The 15,322-nt window shown below is 44.7% G+C and overlaps 4 protein-coding genes across 4 annotated transcripts; 2 read left to right on the top strand and 2 right to left on the bottom strand.

Moving 5' to 3' along the window:
* Window positions 1-439: 439 nt before the first annotated feature.
* BDW43DRAFT_279023 (glutathione S-transferase family protein) lies at window positions 440-1,751 on the bottom strand. The gene is made up of 3 exons (XM_032042252.1): window positions 1,391-1,751; window positions 1,229-1,332; window positions 440-1,180 (listed from the first exon to the last, which is right to left on the bottom strand). Exons 1-3 carry the CDS (start codon window positions 1,593-1,595, stop codon window positions 842-844), a joined length of 648 nt encoding a protein of 215 aa, XP_031899434.1. The 5' UTR covers window positions 1,596-1,751; the 3' UTR covers window positions 440-841.
* A 224-nt stretch (window positions 1,752-1,975) lies between these two features.
* Window positions 1,976-4,434, top strand: BDW43DRAFT_279022 (putative MFS transporter). Its single transcript, XM_032042251.1, is given in 5 exon segments — window positions 1,976-2,016; window positions 2,030-2,031; window positions 2,082-2,777; window positions 2,833-2,881; window positions 2,928-4,434. The coding sequence occupies 3 exon segments, from the start codon at window positions 2,574-2,576 to the stop codon at window positions 4,154-4,156; spliced, it is 1,482 nt and encodes a 493-aa protein (XP_031899433.1). The 5' UTR covers window positions 1,976-2,016; window positions 2,030-2,031; window positions 2,082-2,573; the 3' UTR covers window positions 4,157-4,434.
* A 1,718-nt stretch (window positions 4,435-6,152) lies between these two features.
* Window positions 6,153-7,424, bottom strand: BDW43DRAFT_320070 (aldo/keto reductase; the record flags this gene model as incomplete). The annotated part of the gene is made up of 4 exons (XM_032049018.1): window positions 6,153-6,668; window positions 6,727-7,101; window positions 7,163-7,307; window positions 7,369-7,424. 4 exons carry the CDS (start codon window positions 7,422-7,424, stop codon window positions 6,153-6,155), a joined length of 1,092 nt encoding a protein of 363 aa, XP_031899432.1.
* Window positions 7,425-7,921: 497 nt separating this feature from the next.
* Window positions 7,922-8,498, top strand: BDW43DRAFT_279020 (uncharacterized protein). The gene has a single exon (XM_032042250.1). The coding sequence runs from the start codon at window positions 8,095-8,097 to the stop codon at window positions 8,326-8,328; it is 234 nt and encodes a 77-aa protein (XP_031899431.1). The 5' UTR covers window positions 7,922-8,094; the 3' UTR covers window positions 8,329-8,498.
* Window positions 8,499-15,322: the final 6,824 nt, after the last annotated feature.

Genomic DNA, 15,322 nt, shown 5'->3' with positions numbered 1-15,322 from the left:
ACTAGATTCCAGTGGTAAGTGCTCCCATTTCCTCTACATCGCTCCTCACATCGGGATTTTTCATTAAGGGCGTCTTTAAGATATTACAGCCAAGATTGTGGTTGACATCACGGAGTCCCGACGCGGTACCGAGAGTTCCATACGGGCAAACACTTTTGACCTAGTCAACCCTTAAACTGCAAGCTGGGAATCACTGATCCCCGCCATTCATGAGTACTATAATGTTGTGGCCGTTCATGCGCATGTCTGGATCGCTGCATTGAAGTCAATTACTAATCCAACTGATGCTGATCTGCTGAACAAGCCAGCCCTAGAGATCCTAGACTTTTATCGTGGCATGTTCCACGGCCCTGGAGGCCCCGTATCTGTGACAGAAACCACAACGACCCAGGTGGCCAGTAAAGCCATGCGGGATCCCGGTCCTATTGATGAAGCCATCGTGGGAGATATGGGTTAAACAGTGGGGCTTTTGACTGGGGTTTTTGATGGACTTTTTATAGATATAGTTTCAAACGTGTGAAGATGCGACTAGAGTTAGTTCCGAAGGACAGTCTGAGGCTTTCGAAAATAAGCAAACGTGCCGTGTCGTGAATAGTATGCCAGAATAGTTCGTTCATATCGTGGTAATACATTATTTCTTTTTAAAACGTTGCGGCTTTAGTTAATAGGAGTAGGTGTTGTCACAGTAGAAGCAAAATATAATCTATCTCTTGTAAGTAATACATGAATTAAACGTCTTGACATGACTCGTGAGTTATCATATTGACTATCACTTCTAAATGACAGCATCGACTAGACTATGGAGGCCAGCTTAACGTTTTAGCTACAAAGGAATGGAACTTTAAGCCGTAACCTTCTTCCAGCTCTCTCTGGCCTTCAGTTCCTCCCACCACTTCTGGACATGCGGATACTTAGGAAGCAACTCGGCAAACCCGAACGGCTCCACAAATACGCCATACGGCAAATGCGCGAGATCGGCAACTGTGACTTGCTCACCTGCAAGGTACTTCTGCTTGGAAAGGACCCGCTCGTAGCCCTTAAGGGTGAGATCGAGCTGCGAAAGCAGGAATTTGACGCGGGCCTCGTCGGTCTCGCCATGACCCTTGCGGGCCTTCAAGACCTTCTCGTATGCAATTTCAGAAACCACTGGGTCAAAGTAAGATTGTTCAATGGAGAGAGCCTGCATCAGTCAGCACTGTACGAATCATATGGGTATATAACTACATACCTGCTGGTATAGAGCCCAGGCCTTCAGATCAGACTCCGGAGGAGCAATTTGGGCTCCTTGACCAGAGTACTTGTTGGCAATGTACTGAGTAATCGCTCTACTCTCTATTAGGTCAATATTAGCACGCTGTTTTCATTCATACTGCTAGGGGGAAATGCGAACCGAAGATCTGAATACCCGTTTCGGTATCGTGTAGAACGGGAACTTTGCCAAAGGGTTGCAGATTGTTTAGATAGGTCTCTGCCTTTTGTTCGCCCTTGGTCAAATCCACACTATGAAACTCGTCCTCGAGACCCTTTTCCGCGAGTACAACGCGCACTCGCCGAGTACAGGTCGAGAGGGGAAAGCCGTAGAGTTTGAGGACCATTGCGTATGATGATGCTACAAGGGAAGACAAAGAACCTTAACTGCAAATGATAAGTTGCGATCTTGTACAGTGTACCAATGCCGGAGGTGTCCCTTTATATATATGCAGAGTAGGGTTGCTGCGGGTCCGATATTTGGTCTTGCTTAACAAGAGCGTCCGGAATTAATTCCGCCTCCACTATTCGATTATCAATCCACTTAAAAAGTTGCACAACGACAGTACGAGATGGCATTCCAATAAAGTACGACGCGAGTTAAATACTGTCAATTATAGCCACGTCATATCAAGGGTGTTTTATGCAGTAGATGTAATGTTACTATTCGGGGGAGCACGCTATTTGGACATCCAATACCGTATTTCACGGGTGAGAGCCAAAAGTGCAGTGGGCTAGTTTTACGGGATAGGTTATGTACAAAAAAAACGTTGGTAAAATCACACATACCACGTGATCTGTTGTCGCTGTATTGCTAATAATACCTTGTACAGCTTTGATTTAGGAACCACGATCATCTTTCCAGCGAGATAATTATCCGTTGACAGTATTTATACCTCAAGGGATCTAAACACTATCTTTCCATCGTCTATGTACCCTCCAGCTCGAGGCATTATAGCTCCGCTTATAATTACGAGAACACCCCCCCGCAATCCGGACCTCGCTTAGTGTCCCCGCATCTTCAGAAGCAAGATAGGGAATTATCCCAACGAACCATTTCTTCCCTAAAGTAGTCAGGGGTCTTGGATTCAATAAGAATGCCAATTGGCCGTCGTCTCCACGTACCACGTGAAGCTAGACCAGTCCCCCCACAGTCCAAGAGCCACATCTCGTATCCGTGGCCAGCTGTCCGGCAGTTCTACATATCCTGCATCCCTTGCATCGGGAACAATCCTGCGGAATCGTCGGTATAAAAGGTGGTGTCTAAGACGCACATTGAAGTTTCCCCATGGTTATCGGGCTGCACACGCCGCTTCCTTGTTTCAATGGCTGACGCAAAATCGTTCGCCGACCCTGCTGGGGATTCAGAGGCCAAGAAAAATGCTATTGAGGAGATTCCACTGGATGAGGGAACACTAAAACTTGATCGACAGACAGTTCTGAGACTGGATCTGCTGTTGATGCCGATGACACTTATGTTGTATCTTCTGGCGTGGTTGGACCGTGCAAATGTTGGAAATGCGCGAGTGGTGAGTTTTGTCCGTCAAGCTCCCATACGGCACTCTACTAACCAGAGTAATAAAGGCTGGCCTGGAAAAAGACTTGAACTTGACGGATCTACAATATAAAACAGGTACATCCTTTCGGAGAGTATCGCCGGTGCCATACTAATCCCTCAGCTATTACCGTGACATATGTCCCCTACGTGGTTTCCGAGCTCCCCTCCAATTTGCTGCTGAAAGTCGTCGGTCCGCGAATCCTTCTGCCTACGCTGTGCACCCTCTGGGGCTTAGTTACAACACTTCAATCTCAGGTCCACAATTATTCCGGCTTCCTTGCCTGCCGATTCTTTCTTGGACTGCTCGAAGGAGGACTCTTTCCTGGTATTGTGCTCTTTCTGTCCAACTTCTACCGCCGACATGAACTTCAGGTCCGCATCGCACTCTTCTTCTCTGCCGCTTCCCTCAGTGGAGCCTTTTCGGGCCTGCTCGCCGCCGCTATCCAACAGATGAGCGGCCTTCGAGGGATGAAAGGATGGCAGTGGATTTTCCTGCTGGAAGGCCTCTTCACCGTCTGCTTCGGCCTCTTCTCCTTCCTTGTACTGCCCAACGGCCCGGACAAAATGATCACCTTCCGACCCGAGCATGCACAGCGGTGCATTGCGCGGCTGCAGCAAGACGGGAACAAGTTCGAGACAGACACTAAGGTCACGTTCAAAGAAGTCATATCGGTCCTGAAGAACCTGCATGTGTGGATCTTGTGTCTCATCCTCTTCTGCAATGGTGCATGTCTCTTCGGCCTCGCGTACTTCTCGCCCTCCATTGTCAAGGCGCTCGGGTACAGCCCCACCAAGACACAGCTCATGACGGTGCCACCGTACGCCTGCGGATTCGTCGTAACCATGCTGACCGCCTACTTCTCCGACCGTCACCAGCAGCGCGGAGTCGGTGCCTTCGCTACTAGCGGGATTGCGTTGATCGGTGCCGCATTGGCTATCAATGGCCGCAGCATTGGCGTTCGCTACGCCGCCCTCGTGCTCCTCGTGACGGGAGTATATGCGTGCGCCCCCTGCTTGATTAGTTGGATGCCCAATAACACGGCCGGCCATGTTCGGCGGGCAACCGCCGTTGCTATGGCGTTTATAGCGACGAATGTCGGGGGGATCATGAGCACGTGGATCTACCCTGAGAAGTCCGCGCCCTACTATGAGCTAGGGGCCCGGTTCAATCTCTCCCTAACCGTTATCGCGATGGTGCTGGCGGTGGTGCAGGTTTGTTTGTTGCGGGTGTTAAATCACAGGAAGAAAAGCGAGTCGGTGCGTTTGTTAGTGGGGGTAGAGGACTTGCCGTACGAAGAGCAGTTTGCCAAGCTGGGGGATAGGCATCCTAGATACAAGTATACCTATTAGTACCATAGACTGCGGTTACTAGCGTTCTATGGCAAAAATATCTTGTGCCTTCCCACTGGGCTTAGTTCAATCGTGTATCTAGATAAGGTCTGAATATGATCATTGTATACTCTACAGTGCATCAGTGAACCTTGTCTTGGCCACATACCTACCTACATAAATACGCTGCCTGATAGATTTCCAAAGTGCCCATCCATGAAACGATCACCACCCCGCAAATATTTAGTATGGTTGTTCTTCATGAACTATGAGAGACAGACTCCTACCATCGCCAAGCTTAACCCCAATAAGTTTTCCCGCAGTACCCCGTAGATGGCTAGCCGGATATCAGCTTTCTAGTCTTTCTCGCCAAGTTCTGCCCCCGAGGCAAGTGATGGTTTCGGATAGATATATCGGCAGACAGGCATGACTTCATAGGTTAAGACAGCTCGCCCTTGGATGGAACAATTGCTTTCTGTTCTAACCAATGCAGAGAAGAAAACATAACAATACGCTTCACTAAAAATTCTAGAAAGTTATGTTTGATAGTACTGGACAACAATCTGCCTTCATACCGTTTTGATGTCTCCTTTTTTATGAAATTACATCAAGGAATTTGATCTGCCAAGTACAATCAAGTACGCAGTTTCGCCGCATGGTCCCCTCAATTCCGTGCTGTTGAAGTCTGTCACCAGGATGCACCACAAAAAAGGAGAAAATGATGCGGCAGTGAGGTAACCCAGAGAGATATGGGAGGCCTCGATAACCATCATGTAATGTACTACCCGATAAGAATAGAAAATATAAGCTAGAACGGCGATATATCGAAAAGCTAAGCTCCGGGACTACATGCGAGATGCGATGCATGGTGCGGACCATGATTGAAGTACCTACATGTCATTTTTGAGGAATACCGGATGACAGAAAGAGACATAAGAAAAAGGATTTCCTTCCACCTCCGGGTACATAGCTTGGCGAAAGGTTATGACTGGTTGGTACCAGCAATTGTATGAGCAGCGGGTGGAGCGCTTGAGAGAAGAGATGGCCAACTGCTTTTTCCCACAATATGGACTACCAAGCTGATACCAACCGCAAATTCTGCAACAGTATAACGTCAGGCTTGAACGAAATGCTAAAGCTTGGGCTGAAGAGGTCATCCGATGGGAGAGTGAAGCGGCTTAGGAGCAACGACCCTTAGAAGTGGCTGCCTTGCAGGTCCATAAAGGCAGCAGCATGAATTTCAATTAAAGTGATGGGATTAACTTATCGACGCTTGATAGCGCATAAGCCGAGCGTGTCCAAGCCGGTGTCGAGACTATATAGGCTAACGAAACTAAGTCTCTGATCACTTTGGTCAAGAGATCCGCGAAGAGTCCTCTCATAGTTACTAAATACTAAGTAGAGCTGAGTACTAGAACGCTCGATATTTTGCTCAAGAGCATCATTGTCGCGCAAGAAGCAGTACTACGCTGGTCTTATTCGCTCATTCCTAGATCACTCAATAGATCTATTAAGTATTATCACGCAGATTATACCGAACAGTTTAAATGCGGCGCACATGGGAATCAAGTCATCGATTACCAATGGTAGGAGGTCTTGTAATTCTGGAGGAAAGACCATCTTACCCTATTAAACACAACGTTTTATCCTATAGGCACGTCTTGTCATCATGAACTAGTCTTAAAAGGCCAGAGCTCTCTTGTCATCAGGGGCTGCAGCCGTATGATGCTCTCCATCAATCGAAACTACTGTCAAACCCCTGTCAGATAGCCCCTTAAGGAGGCACATGCGGGTCCGTAGAGGGTATTTCTCTAGCGGGTTGATGCTGAGAGCAAGTATGCGCTTTACTATGAGCGTGCTTATCATGACTGGCATCCATACGTGTCCAAAGACTTTTACGAATCTTTTCAGATGGCGGTCGGTACAGCACTAGAAAATAATCCTACTAGACGTTTGTGAGCTGCTCCAGTATCAACATTGATGTGAACACAGGAATCCAAAGAACTAGAAATTGCGTTTAATACCCCGCACGGGCTTTTGGAATATACGGCTCATCAAGCCGTTCCATATCTTCATCAGTCAACAAGCCATCGGTGAACAGAGACACGGCATTTACAGCCTCGTCCACTCGTCCAGCGCTCGAAAATCCAACGATGGGGTTAACGCCCTTCTTCAAGCACCACACGATGCCGATTTGCGCCATGCTACAGCCCTTCGCTTTAGCCAGCTCTTCGACACGGTGAATAATCGCAATATCGGCTTGTGTGATTGGACCGATCATCATCTGTGAAGTAAAATCGGTCTTCTGGCGCAGGGTCGGCTGCTCCTTTGTCACCCCGTAGGGACGCGTAAGAAGGCCACGCGCCAATGGAGAATAAGGGATAATACCAACCCCGGCGTCACGGCAGTAAGGGAACATCTCCCGCTCCTCTTCGCGATTCAAAAGTGAATAATAGTCTTGTATGCTGATGAATTTGTGCCAGCCGTTTTTGTCGGCGATAGCATTCAGAGCCTGGAACTCCCAGGCGTGCATCTGGAAGAAAGACAAAACAATCAGTTTGGATATCCATGCTAGATGGAGGATAACGGACCGAGCTTGCGCCAATATATCGAACCTTCCCACTTTCTACCACATCGTTCAGCGCTTTCATGATCTCCTCACGAGGAGTCTCTTGGTCGAGCCGGTGGATCTGCAGGACATCCAGATATGTACCGAGCCTCTCGATACTGGCATTCACTGCGTCGAATATGTGCTTGCGTGATAGCCCGATACGGTTCACCATGATGCCATCATTGATGGCCATCCGAATCAGTTTTTCTTGGTCTGATAGACCATTAAGCTCATCCGGGTTAGGAACCCCGCTGAAGCATTTGGACAAGATGACAACCCGCTCACGGGGAATATTGTATTCTTTCAGAGCTTTGCCGATAATGCGCTCCGATTCGCCGAACGAATACACGTCAGCCTAGGGTACAAACGATTAGTTAGAAGAGTGGCTTCCAGGTTTGAGATAGGGTGTTTCTTACCGTGTCCCAGGTGTTTATGCCTTTGTCGAAAGCATGCTTAAGTATAGGCAGCGCCTGTTCCTCTGGAATCGTCCAACCGTCGGAGGTACCGAAGGACATTCCACCCAGGATGACTTTGGAGATCTTCAGACCAGATTTTCCCAACCTTGAGAACAGTGATTCATTAAACAAAGTCTAGGGGACTTTCAGGGTCGAGGAATTCCTACCGGGTGTATTCCATAGAGTCGGGCTTGCGAGGAAGTCTCAGAGTGAGAAGGTCCATGATTTCTTTTCAGTTTATTTGTTAGAGAATATGACCAGGTCTGTTGTGATTTCCTCCACAAAACAGTGAGTATATAGCAGCTTTAAATATGTTTTTTCTCTTCTCGTGGCATGTCTTTACCCTCGAATAAGCTATATATAAGCTGAGTTGAGCCACACAATGAGACTCCTAGTATTCGCACTGTGATTGGCTCGTCTTATGTTGGCTGAACTAAGCATGCTCAACTAAGCCACTGGCTTAACTCAGCCAACACCAGTATTATTTAGGAAGAACGACATTGACCTGAATGCCGGCCAATGTCGAAAATTACTTGATATGCAGGTGATATCTGTACATATCAGGTAATAGGTCTTGATGAACCCGCATTGAAACTTGCGGAACAAGAGCAAGTTCAGAGCCGATATTTGCCTAGATGGGTCCTTGTGTAAATGGAGTAGAATAGTACGAACGAAGCGCATCTAGCCACGCTTTGGAGATACCCGCAATTGTGATTGTTCCAGGCCGGAGAGCATGCTTACTTGATCATTCGCATTGCCGACCTTCCCGGAGAGGTAATTGACCATTTCTAGAGGGCCAGTCTGACCAGAATCGGGATACGATACAACGCGTTCACCGGTCTTGTAGCTATGGTCAAGCTTCTGCAATCTGATGTCTGGCTCAGACAGTGGGGATGGAGCATCAACATCTCCGCCGTCTCTCTTGCCAACTCCATCGCTCTTTTGGACGACCAACAGATCATTTGCCTGCTGGAGGAGTCTTGACTCTTCTTCTAGGCCTGTTAGGAGACCTGTATACCCGAGGCATTAGATTGGTTGACCACATATTCAGCGAGTGGTGGCCGTGCAACTCATTCGCATTATGCGGTGTCTTTATAGTGGCAAATGAGTCTTTCTTAGGGCTTTGACACAAGATCAAGAACTACCTTGGATGGACCTAGGCGATATCCCTGCGGGAAGTCGGAATTTGTCTTCCAGCATCCCTTGAAGATAATCCGACTAGTTCTTAAGAAGTGCTCTCTGTTAGATGACAAGCTCAGATGTACTTGCAGTGTTTTGGTGCCAGAGAGCAGTATGCTTCACAGATGGGCACCGGAGTTAGTTCCCGGACTGGGTGGGCCTCTGTCACTAAAAACCCAGAGGACCTATTTCCTCAATCAGCAGCGCTAAACCGTCTCTTAGGTCAGCAGCCCCACCCGCCCTTCGGCGTGTTGGTCTGCCTCACCTCAACGCAAATTCCCATCTCAACACAAAAAATGAAGCTATTCAAGCTCCTACACAACATCGCCTTGAGTATCTATCCAAAATGGTAGTCTAGGGCCTTCCTTATCTACCTGACTGGCTTCTGTACTAGGCAGATCCCCTATATCTGCCTGTTGTGGTGGTTTATTGTGTTCTAAAGTTCCCATTTTTCCAATCTGCCTAAGACCCTTTATTCTTTCTACCTCAGTACAATCCGCAATTCGGCATTTTATATCATATACAGTTAGTGGCCCATTATATCAGACCCTTTTCTATAATTTCTGTCTATCTTAAGGCTTTCAGTGTTGAAGTTGTTGTTGTAGATTATCTTTAAGCTGAGCGGCTAGTTCAGTGGCTTCTAGTGAACTCTAGAATATACAGTCAAGGTATTGTATAAAGCTTTAATTAAGCTCAGGGCTATTATCAATAAAGCTCTATGCTTTCCTAATACTTTAATGAAGATCTTGTATTGTAGGTGGCAGCAATAAGCTTGATAGTGGTGGTAATAGTGTTGTAATTATCTTAAGCCCTGGAGCAGTCTCTAAAGCCTCACGCAGAGACTTTATTATCTTCTCTGAATTCAAGGGATATAGGCCTTGCTTCTTAAAGGCATCCCGGATTATATATTGTTTAAAAGTCATTATATAAATAGAATCTCTTTTAAGAAATTACTCTTATCATCTATCTCAGTATCTCTTTAAGCAAGTTCATTATTTCTCTTATAATAAAAGTACTTATAGATCTGAAAAGATTATCTATTAAGAGATTGTACAAGATGTGTTATATGAGAAGGAAAACAGTAAGGTATAATATAGTGTTAACCACAGAACTAAAGAAATTTATAGGTAAGATAGGACTCGTGGCTATTAAAAAGTAATAGTTAAATATCTTTTTAGTAGAGATACGGCATTTTATATGACAGTAGAAGTATTGAATCCAGTCAAGGCCAATCTTATCTATAGTATAGCCTTTAGAAGATAGAGCTATTTAATATTCCTCTGGAATATCTGTATTATACCACCACTCAAGATAATATTTTTCTTTAAAGATAAAGTATAGAGAAAGAATAAAACTGTCTGCTGCAATATACTTAATTATAGAGATTAATTTATCTATTTCTTTAGTTAGATTCTCCCTTGCAGCTTACAGATATATAGTAGTCATAACCTTTTAAGTCTTTCCTTGTCCTAGTTAGAAACTGGTTTTATCAAAGTTATATAAATTTTGGGGGGAATCTGCTTGATAAATAGCTCTAAGTAATTATACCAATGTTAAAAAATATCTATATCTTCTGTATTAAGGTACTTCTTGTCTTTTGGCTTTTACTAAATAAGCTTAAACTCCTCCAGGAGGCATTTAATAAAGTAATATACCCAGTTCTTATCAACTGTACGGGATAGCCTGTCAGTTATATTCCTGTTGCGTTCTACGTTCTATTCCACCATTATGCGTCTCCATGTCGCTCCCGTTCCTTTCTGCCTACCTTGCTGTACCGCCCCTTTCACCGCTTTGTATGTAGAACTTAGCAGCATCCTGCTCCTGCAGCTTAAGAAAATCAATCATTCCACACCATAATCAGAAGCACCCAACAATTGGTAGCATGTCTTTTTTCTTTCCTGAGGGTTGCCTCAAGGGTCGTTTACTATGTTCCTGATAAAAGCTTGATAAAAACAGCTGTTTTGAAGCTGTACTGCGCTGACCTGTGTGGGGCTTCCGCACGCCAGTGTTACGGTCGGATCGCCTACTAGCCAATCACGTTACGAATCACGGGACCCACAAACCTCCGGATTCGTCTAAGTCCAGCACTTACCCACATATCTCTGTCTTTACCAACCAACCATCATTCTCTCTATTCTCTTAGTCCCACACCCATCGTCATCGTACCTGATTATCAAAGTCATCATTAATCTTATCATTCTATTGGCCAATGTCCCTGTTCTGCTTCTACCTCGATGTCTAGGCTGAGCCAACGTATCGTTGAGCTAGGTCATCAGATATCAAGGTTTAGAGAGGCTCATCAAACGCCTATTAATCTACTTGATAAACAGACCTCTCTACTTGCAGAGTTCTACCGAGAGAACCGGTCACCTCCTCGTTCCGCTACTCACTACACCTATCCTCCCGATTGGTCACTTGATCACAATTTGTTAAATCGAGCGATTGCTGAATTTGTCAACCTTACCAAGACCCTCGCTACGATAGACCTACCTGAATATCACGAGTGGTTGATGACCTGTAACGATACAGCACGACCTATCGAGCAGTTGGCCAGAACTTGATCACAGTCTCGAGCACGATCACAATCAGTTACAAGCACACCGTCATCAGTGGACCTATTATCTACTGAGGATCCCCCTACAGCGCGAAGGACCTCAAGGAGCCGTAAGAGGATCAAGTCATTTGGCTCCACTGCAAAGAAGCTGTTTGACAACGATCTACCTTGTATCGACGATCCTACTACTACTGACACCATGGCTGACCCTGGGTCATCAAGTCATCATGCTCGGAATCCATCGAACGTGTCAATCGATCGAAATCTACAAGAGACCCTTAATCTACTGGCAAATGCAGTAGGAAGACTTGAGCAACGATTAGGACGGCTTGAAGATGGTCAACAAAGCCAAGCTACTCCCCAACCAGGACCTCCAGGGCCTCCTGGCAATGGTACTGCAAATGGTTCCTTAAAAATTGAGGAAATCGGCTACTTCTGGCCTGACTTAAAAGACGACGTTGCCGTTAAGCAATCAAATAACCAAGTATACTACAAGGATGTCAATGTCTTTACTGACCGTGTGCGTGATGTTATCCAATACCGAGGTGAGGAAGCTGTTCGATCAAGCATTCAAGGTTGTCTACGTGGTGCTGCTCTCAACTGGTTCACATCCCAGCTCAATGAAATGGAAAAGGGATACCTTCGTCAAGCACCAATGGCTGAAGGCTGGTTGGACCAGCTTGTCAAAAGGTTTAAACCCAATCCTGCAGTGGCCCTTAGCAAGCTGAATGCTATGTCATTCGGATATAATGACATCTTAGCTGGTCGTACGCCTCAGATATTTGCTGAAGAAGTCATTCGTCATGCCCGTGGTGCAGAAATGCATGACCCGTTCAATCAAATGAGCATGATTTGGAATCGATTAGACCCCCAATTACAGCAGCATATTCCCCAACCACAACCTGACACTACCATGACGCAGTTTCTTCAACAACTTGAACGTCAGGAGTACGTGTGGCAGAACCTGGCACCATCCTATCGGTCCCGTGCCAATCAAAAGCAAAACAATCGGCATTACGGTAAATCATATCAACCTGATCCCCAAAGGGCCCAAATTCCCGGTCACTACCCCAATGGACCCTATGCTGACCAGTACAGACCCAACCAGTATTATCGACCGTTCCCTACCAATGACTGGTATCCCAACCAATACCCCAATCAGTATCGGCATGGTCAACAACAACCGTACTACCAGCGCCAACCCGCATGGCCGAATCAACGCCAAGTCGATCCGCAAAGGCAAGCGCCGATCAACAACGGCAACTAGAATAACCAAACGTAAACCCCAAAGCCTCAATTGCTGCTAACCGATAAACCCGCCAACTACGGTAATCCACATCCAGCCGCTTGGAATACTCGAGGACGTCAGCGATGGAACCAGCCACAAGTACGGTTCAATTGTCCACGAACGCAACAATTCCGCTGCAGTATTTGGTTAGCACTCTGCTCAATCATTCCGGCTGTAGGTAAACTATATAGATTATTAAGCTAATGAATCCAACAAATCAGCATCTTCTCTTGCGAATTATCAAGGGTCTTTTTAGGGACAGGGCGTGTGCTTTGTGTAGCTCAGCCATGAATACGTGCTCGGAGTCGGTAATAAGGAACGTTAAATTGACGTGCTAATGTAGAGATATTCGGTTTTTTTGGCCTTGAGCGGCTTCACAGGCCTTTAAGATACGTGTCTCAATATCAGAATAGGAATCAGGCATGGTGGTGGTATATAGGAGCTCTGAATAGCTTCGTTTTTTGCGTTGAGATGGGAATTTGCGTTGAGGTGAGACAGACCAACACGCCGAAGGGCGGGTGGGGCTGCTGACCTAAGAGACAGATATCTCACAGATACATATGACGCCATCATCTAACTTTACCGTATCAATATGTATTGGCGAAAAAGAGCGTAATATAGTTGTTACGAGAACGTAATGGATTTAATTTAGCCAGCTCCCAGGCTTCAAAGTTCTAGAGTAGAAACATTTGCGCTGTATTTGCATCTAGCCGTAATACCCTGACGGTCATGGCTCTTCTATAGGCATCTCATGTCTAAATTGAGGGCAAACATCGTACATGGAGACAGATATGACTCGTTTTGCTTCGGATGAAGGTCTGGACTGTATGCTTGCGTACTATAAAGACTGTCTAATCTGTGGTAAGCCGCTTCGCTGTCCTAGCTAGCCGGAGTTAGATTGCTTTGAAGAGGTTTATCGACGATGCAGCGGCCGAAGTAATCAAGATCAAGTCAATATTTTCATTTACACGTTATTCTTTCGCCGATGGCAGTTTACCAATGCCCGGAGAGATATAACACGCATTGCCGGAGAATCTGAGGAGAGTCACTTTATATGTGATCAGCTGAGTAAGAAGCTGTCTATCCATAATCAAGAATTAGAGATCTATAGAAGATTTGTAAATATCTAATGCCGAGGTATGTCTCTTCTGGAATTTGCCATACCGTAATTATAGACCTCACTAGGAGACTTTCGTCTGACTAACAGCTTATAGTGTCCCATCATGAGAGTGCTGAGGATCTGGCTAAGCTGGAAATGTTGGACAAAATGATTTCACTTTCTGAAACTGTTAAAAGTCATTGAAACTCACTCTAATAACTTGGAAAGAGAAGAATATATTACACTAGAGCTGACAGATAAAGCAGATAATATTCATAATCCTTATAAGAATATTCAGCAATCCCTCCAGTTTCAAGTAGCAAGAGACCACGAAAGAAGAAAAGCCTGTTAGGAAAATACTCTGATAAGTACTAGATATTTCCATAGATAGTATATCATTATCAGTTGGGGAGAACGAGGATTGGATTTTTTATGTATACAGTTGTTATGGTAAGTATTTACTTACATGTCCGCAGGATATTTAAGTGCCATTCACAGGCTTATACTTAACTTATACTCGGTATACTAAATTTTCCACATTGTACAGTACCTCCCCAGCTGCTTGGCCTTGAGAGAAAGGATGTCCTCTTCTGATCTATCAGAAATAGTAACTGCGGGCTACAAACATAAACTAATAATAGACATTCTTTATTTGCTTCTTTTGTTGCTCTCGTTCCAAAGGAAAAACCACATTAAATGGATACTATATCAAAGAAAACGGGTATGTCAGAGGTATAATCCTAGCTGGTAACAAAGGTCTTTTACCGCCAAATAGCCAGCCTGCTTCTTATTACGTGCAATTCCGGTTCCATGATACTGTCTAAGTTAAATAGTAGCCTTGAACTGTGGAGGATCAAATCTAAGTTACTTAACTTTCTTTTATGGCTGTATATCTTCTTTCTAATCTCTCTTATTTAATATAGAAGTGTATCTCGGAAGATATTCATTATCTTCTTACTTATCCTCCTGTGTGTTCGTTTTGTTTATCGGTTGATTCTGGAAATTGAATCCTTAAGATTAGCCCGGAGCCGCGTTAGTATTGAAGAAATTGATAAGATTCCAGATAAGATTACTGACATCTCTCTCCGACTCCGATAAGCAGGTATCATCCAAGGCTCTATAGAGGCAATTTTTATAAGGATACTTTTTATTTATCTGTTTATTTAGTACTTTATTTATTCCTAGTGTATACTTGAAAGCAGATTTGAAATTATAAGCCTCCATGAACCTTGCTGATTTAATCTGTTATATGGTTAGTTAACTACCGTGGCTTTAGATTTATTAGAAGCAATAGTCCAACAAAGCGTGTCTTCAATTTATTGCCATGTTTGCTGGCCCAAGCCAATCGCAGGATTATATGTGTGCGAAATATTATACTGCCTATAGTCTTCTCTGTAGATATATGAGAAGAAGTACCGCACCTTTTAAGTTTAATATCTTACTTATCTGCTTATGGAAATGTTTATAGCTAAATAAGGCACTTATTGTTATCTTTCAGCTCAAATCTACTGTAGTATTATAAGATAAACAAATATCCAGGAAATATTTATTATTTCAAATCTAGAAATTAATATAGTCTACTTGAAGTACTGTTGATGTTTATATACTTATACTGGCGAAACGACCAAGCTGTGGATATCAGATAAACTCTGCTATATTACGCAAAGTGGGGTTTTTCTTATGCACAGTCTAGAGAGGATACTGAGTTTCCTGCGCTGTACCACAGCAGAATTCAAGACCTCTAACCCACTCTCTAAATCAGTGGGGATACTTACACCAGGTCAAAGATGACCCTCTCAGTAGATCTTTATATTTACAGACAATAGAGAGTACAGTATTTCCTAGACTGTCATAGAATCCACAATAGATAAAAGAATCTACAGATTCACAGACATCATTTGAATCAACTTAGCCAATGAGCACTTGACAGCTATCTATCATCCCAGCTATTTAGCGCCACGTCAATGCCCGGAAAATGTTGGAAGGGAGTAAGAAAGTGGC

Source organism: Aspergillus alliaceus, assembly GCF_009176365.1.
Source record: "Aspergillus alliaceus strain CBS 536.65 unplaced genomic scaffold BDW43scaffold_27, whole genome shotgun sequence".
Classification (NCBI taxonomy): domain Eukaryota; kingdom Fungi; phylum Ascomycota; class Eurotiomycetes; order Eurotiales; family Aspergillaceae; genus Aspergillus; species Aspergillus alliaceus.
The sequence above is the reverse complement of the archived record's forward strand: the minus strand, read 5'-3'. Positions and strand labels throughout refer to the sequence as shown.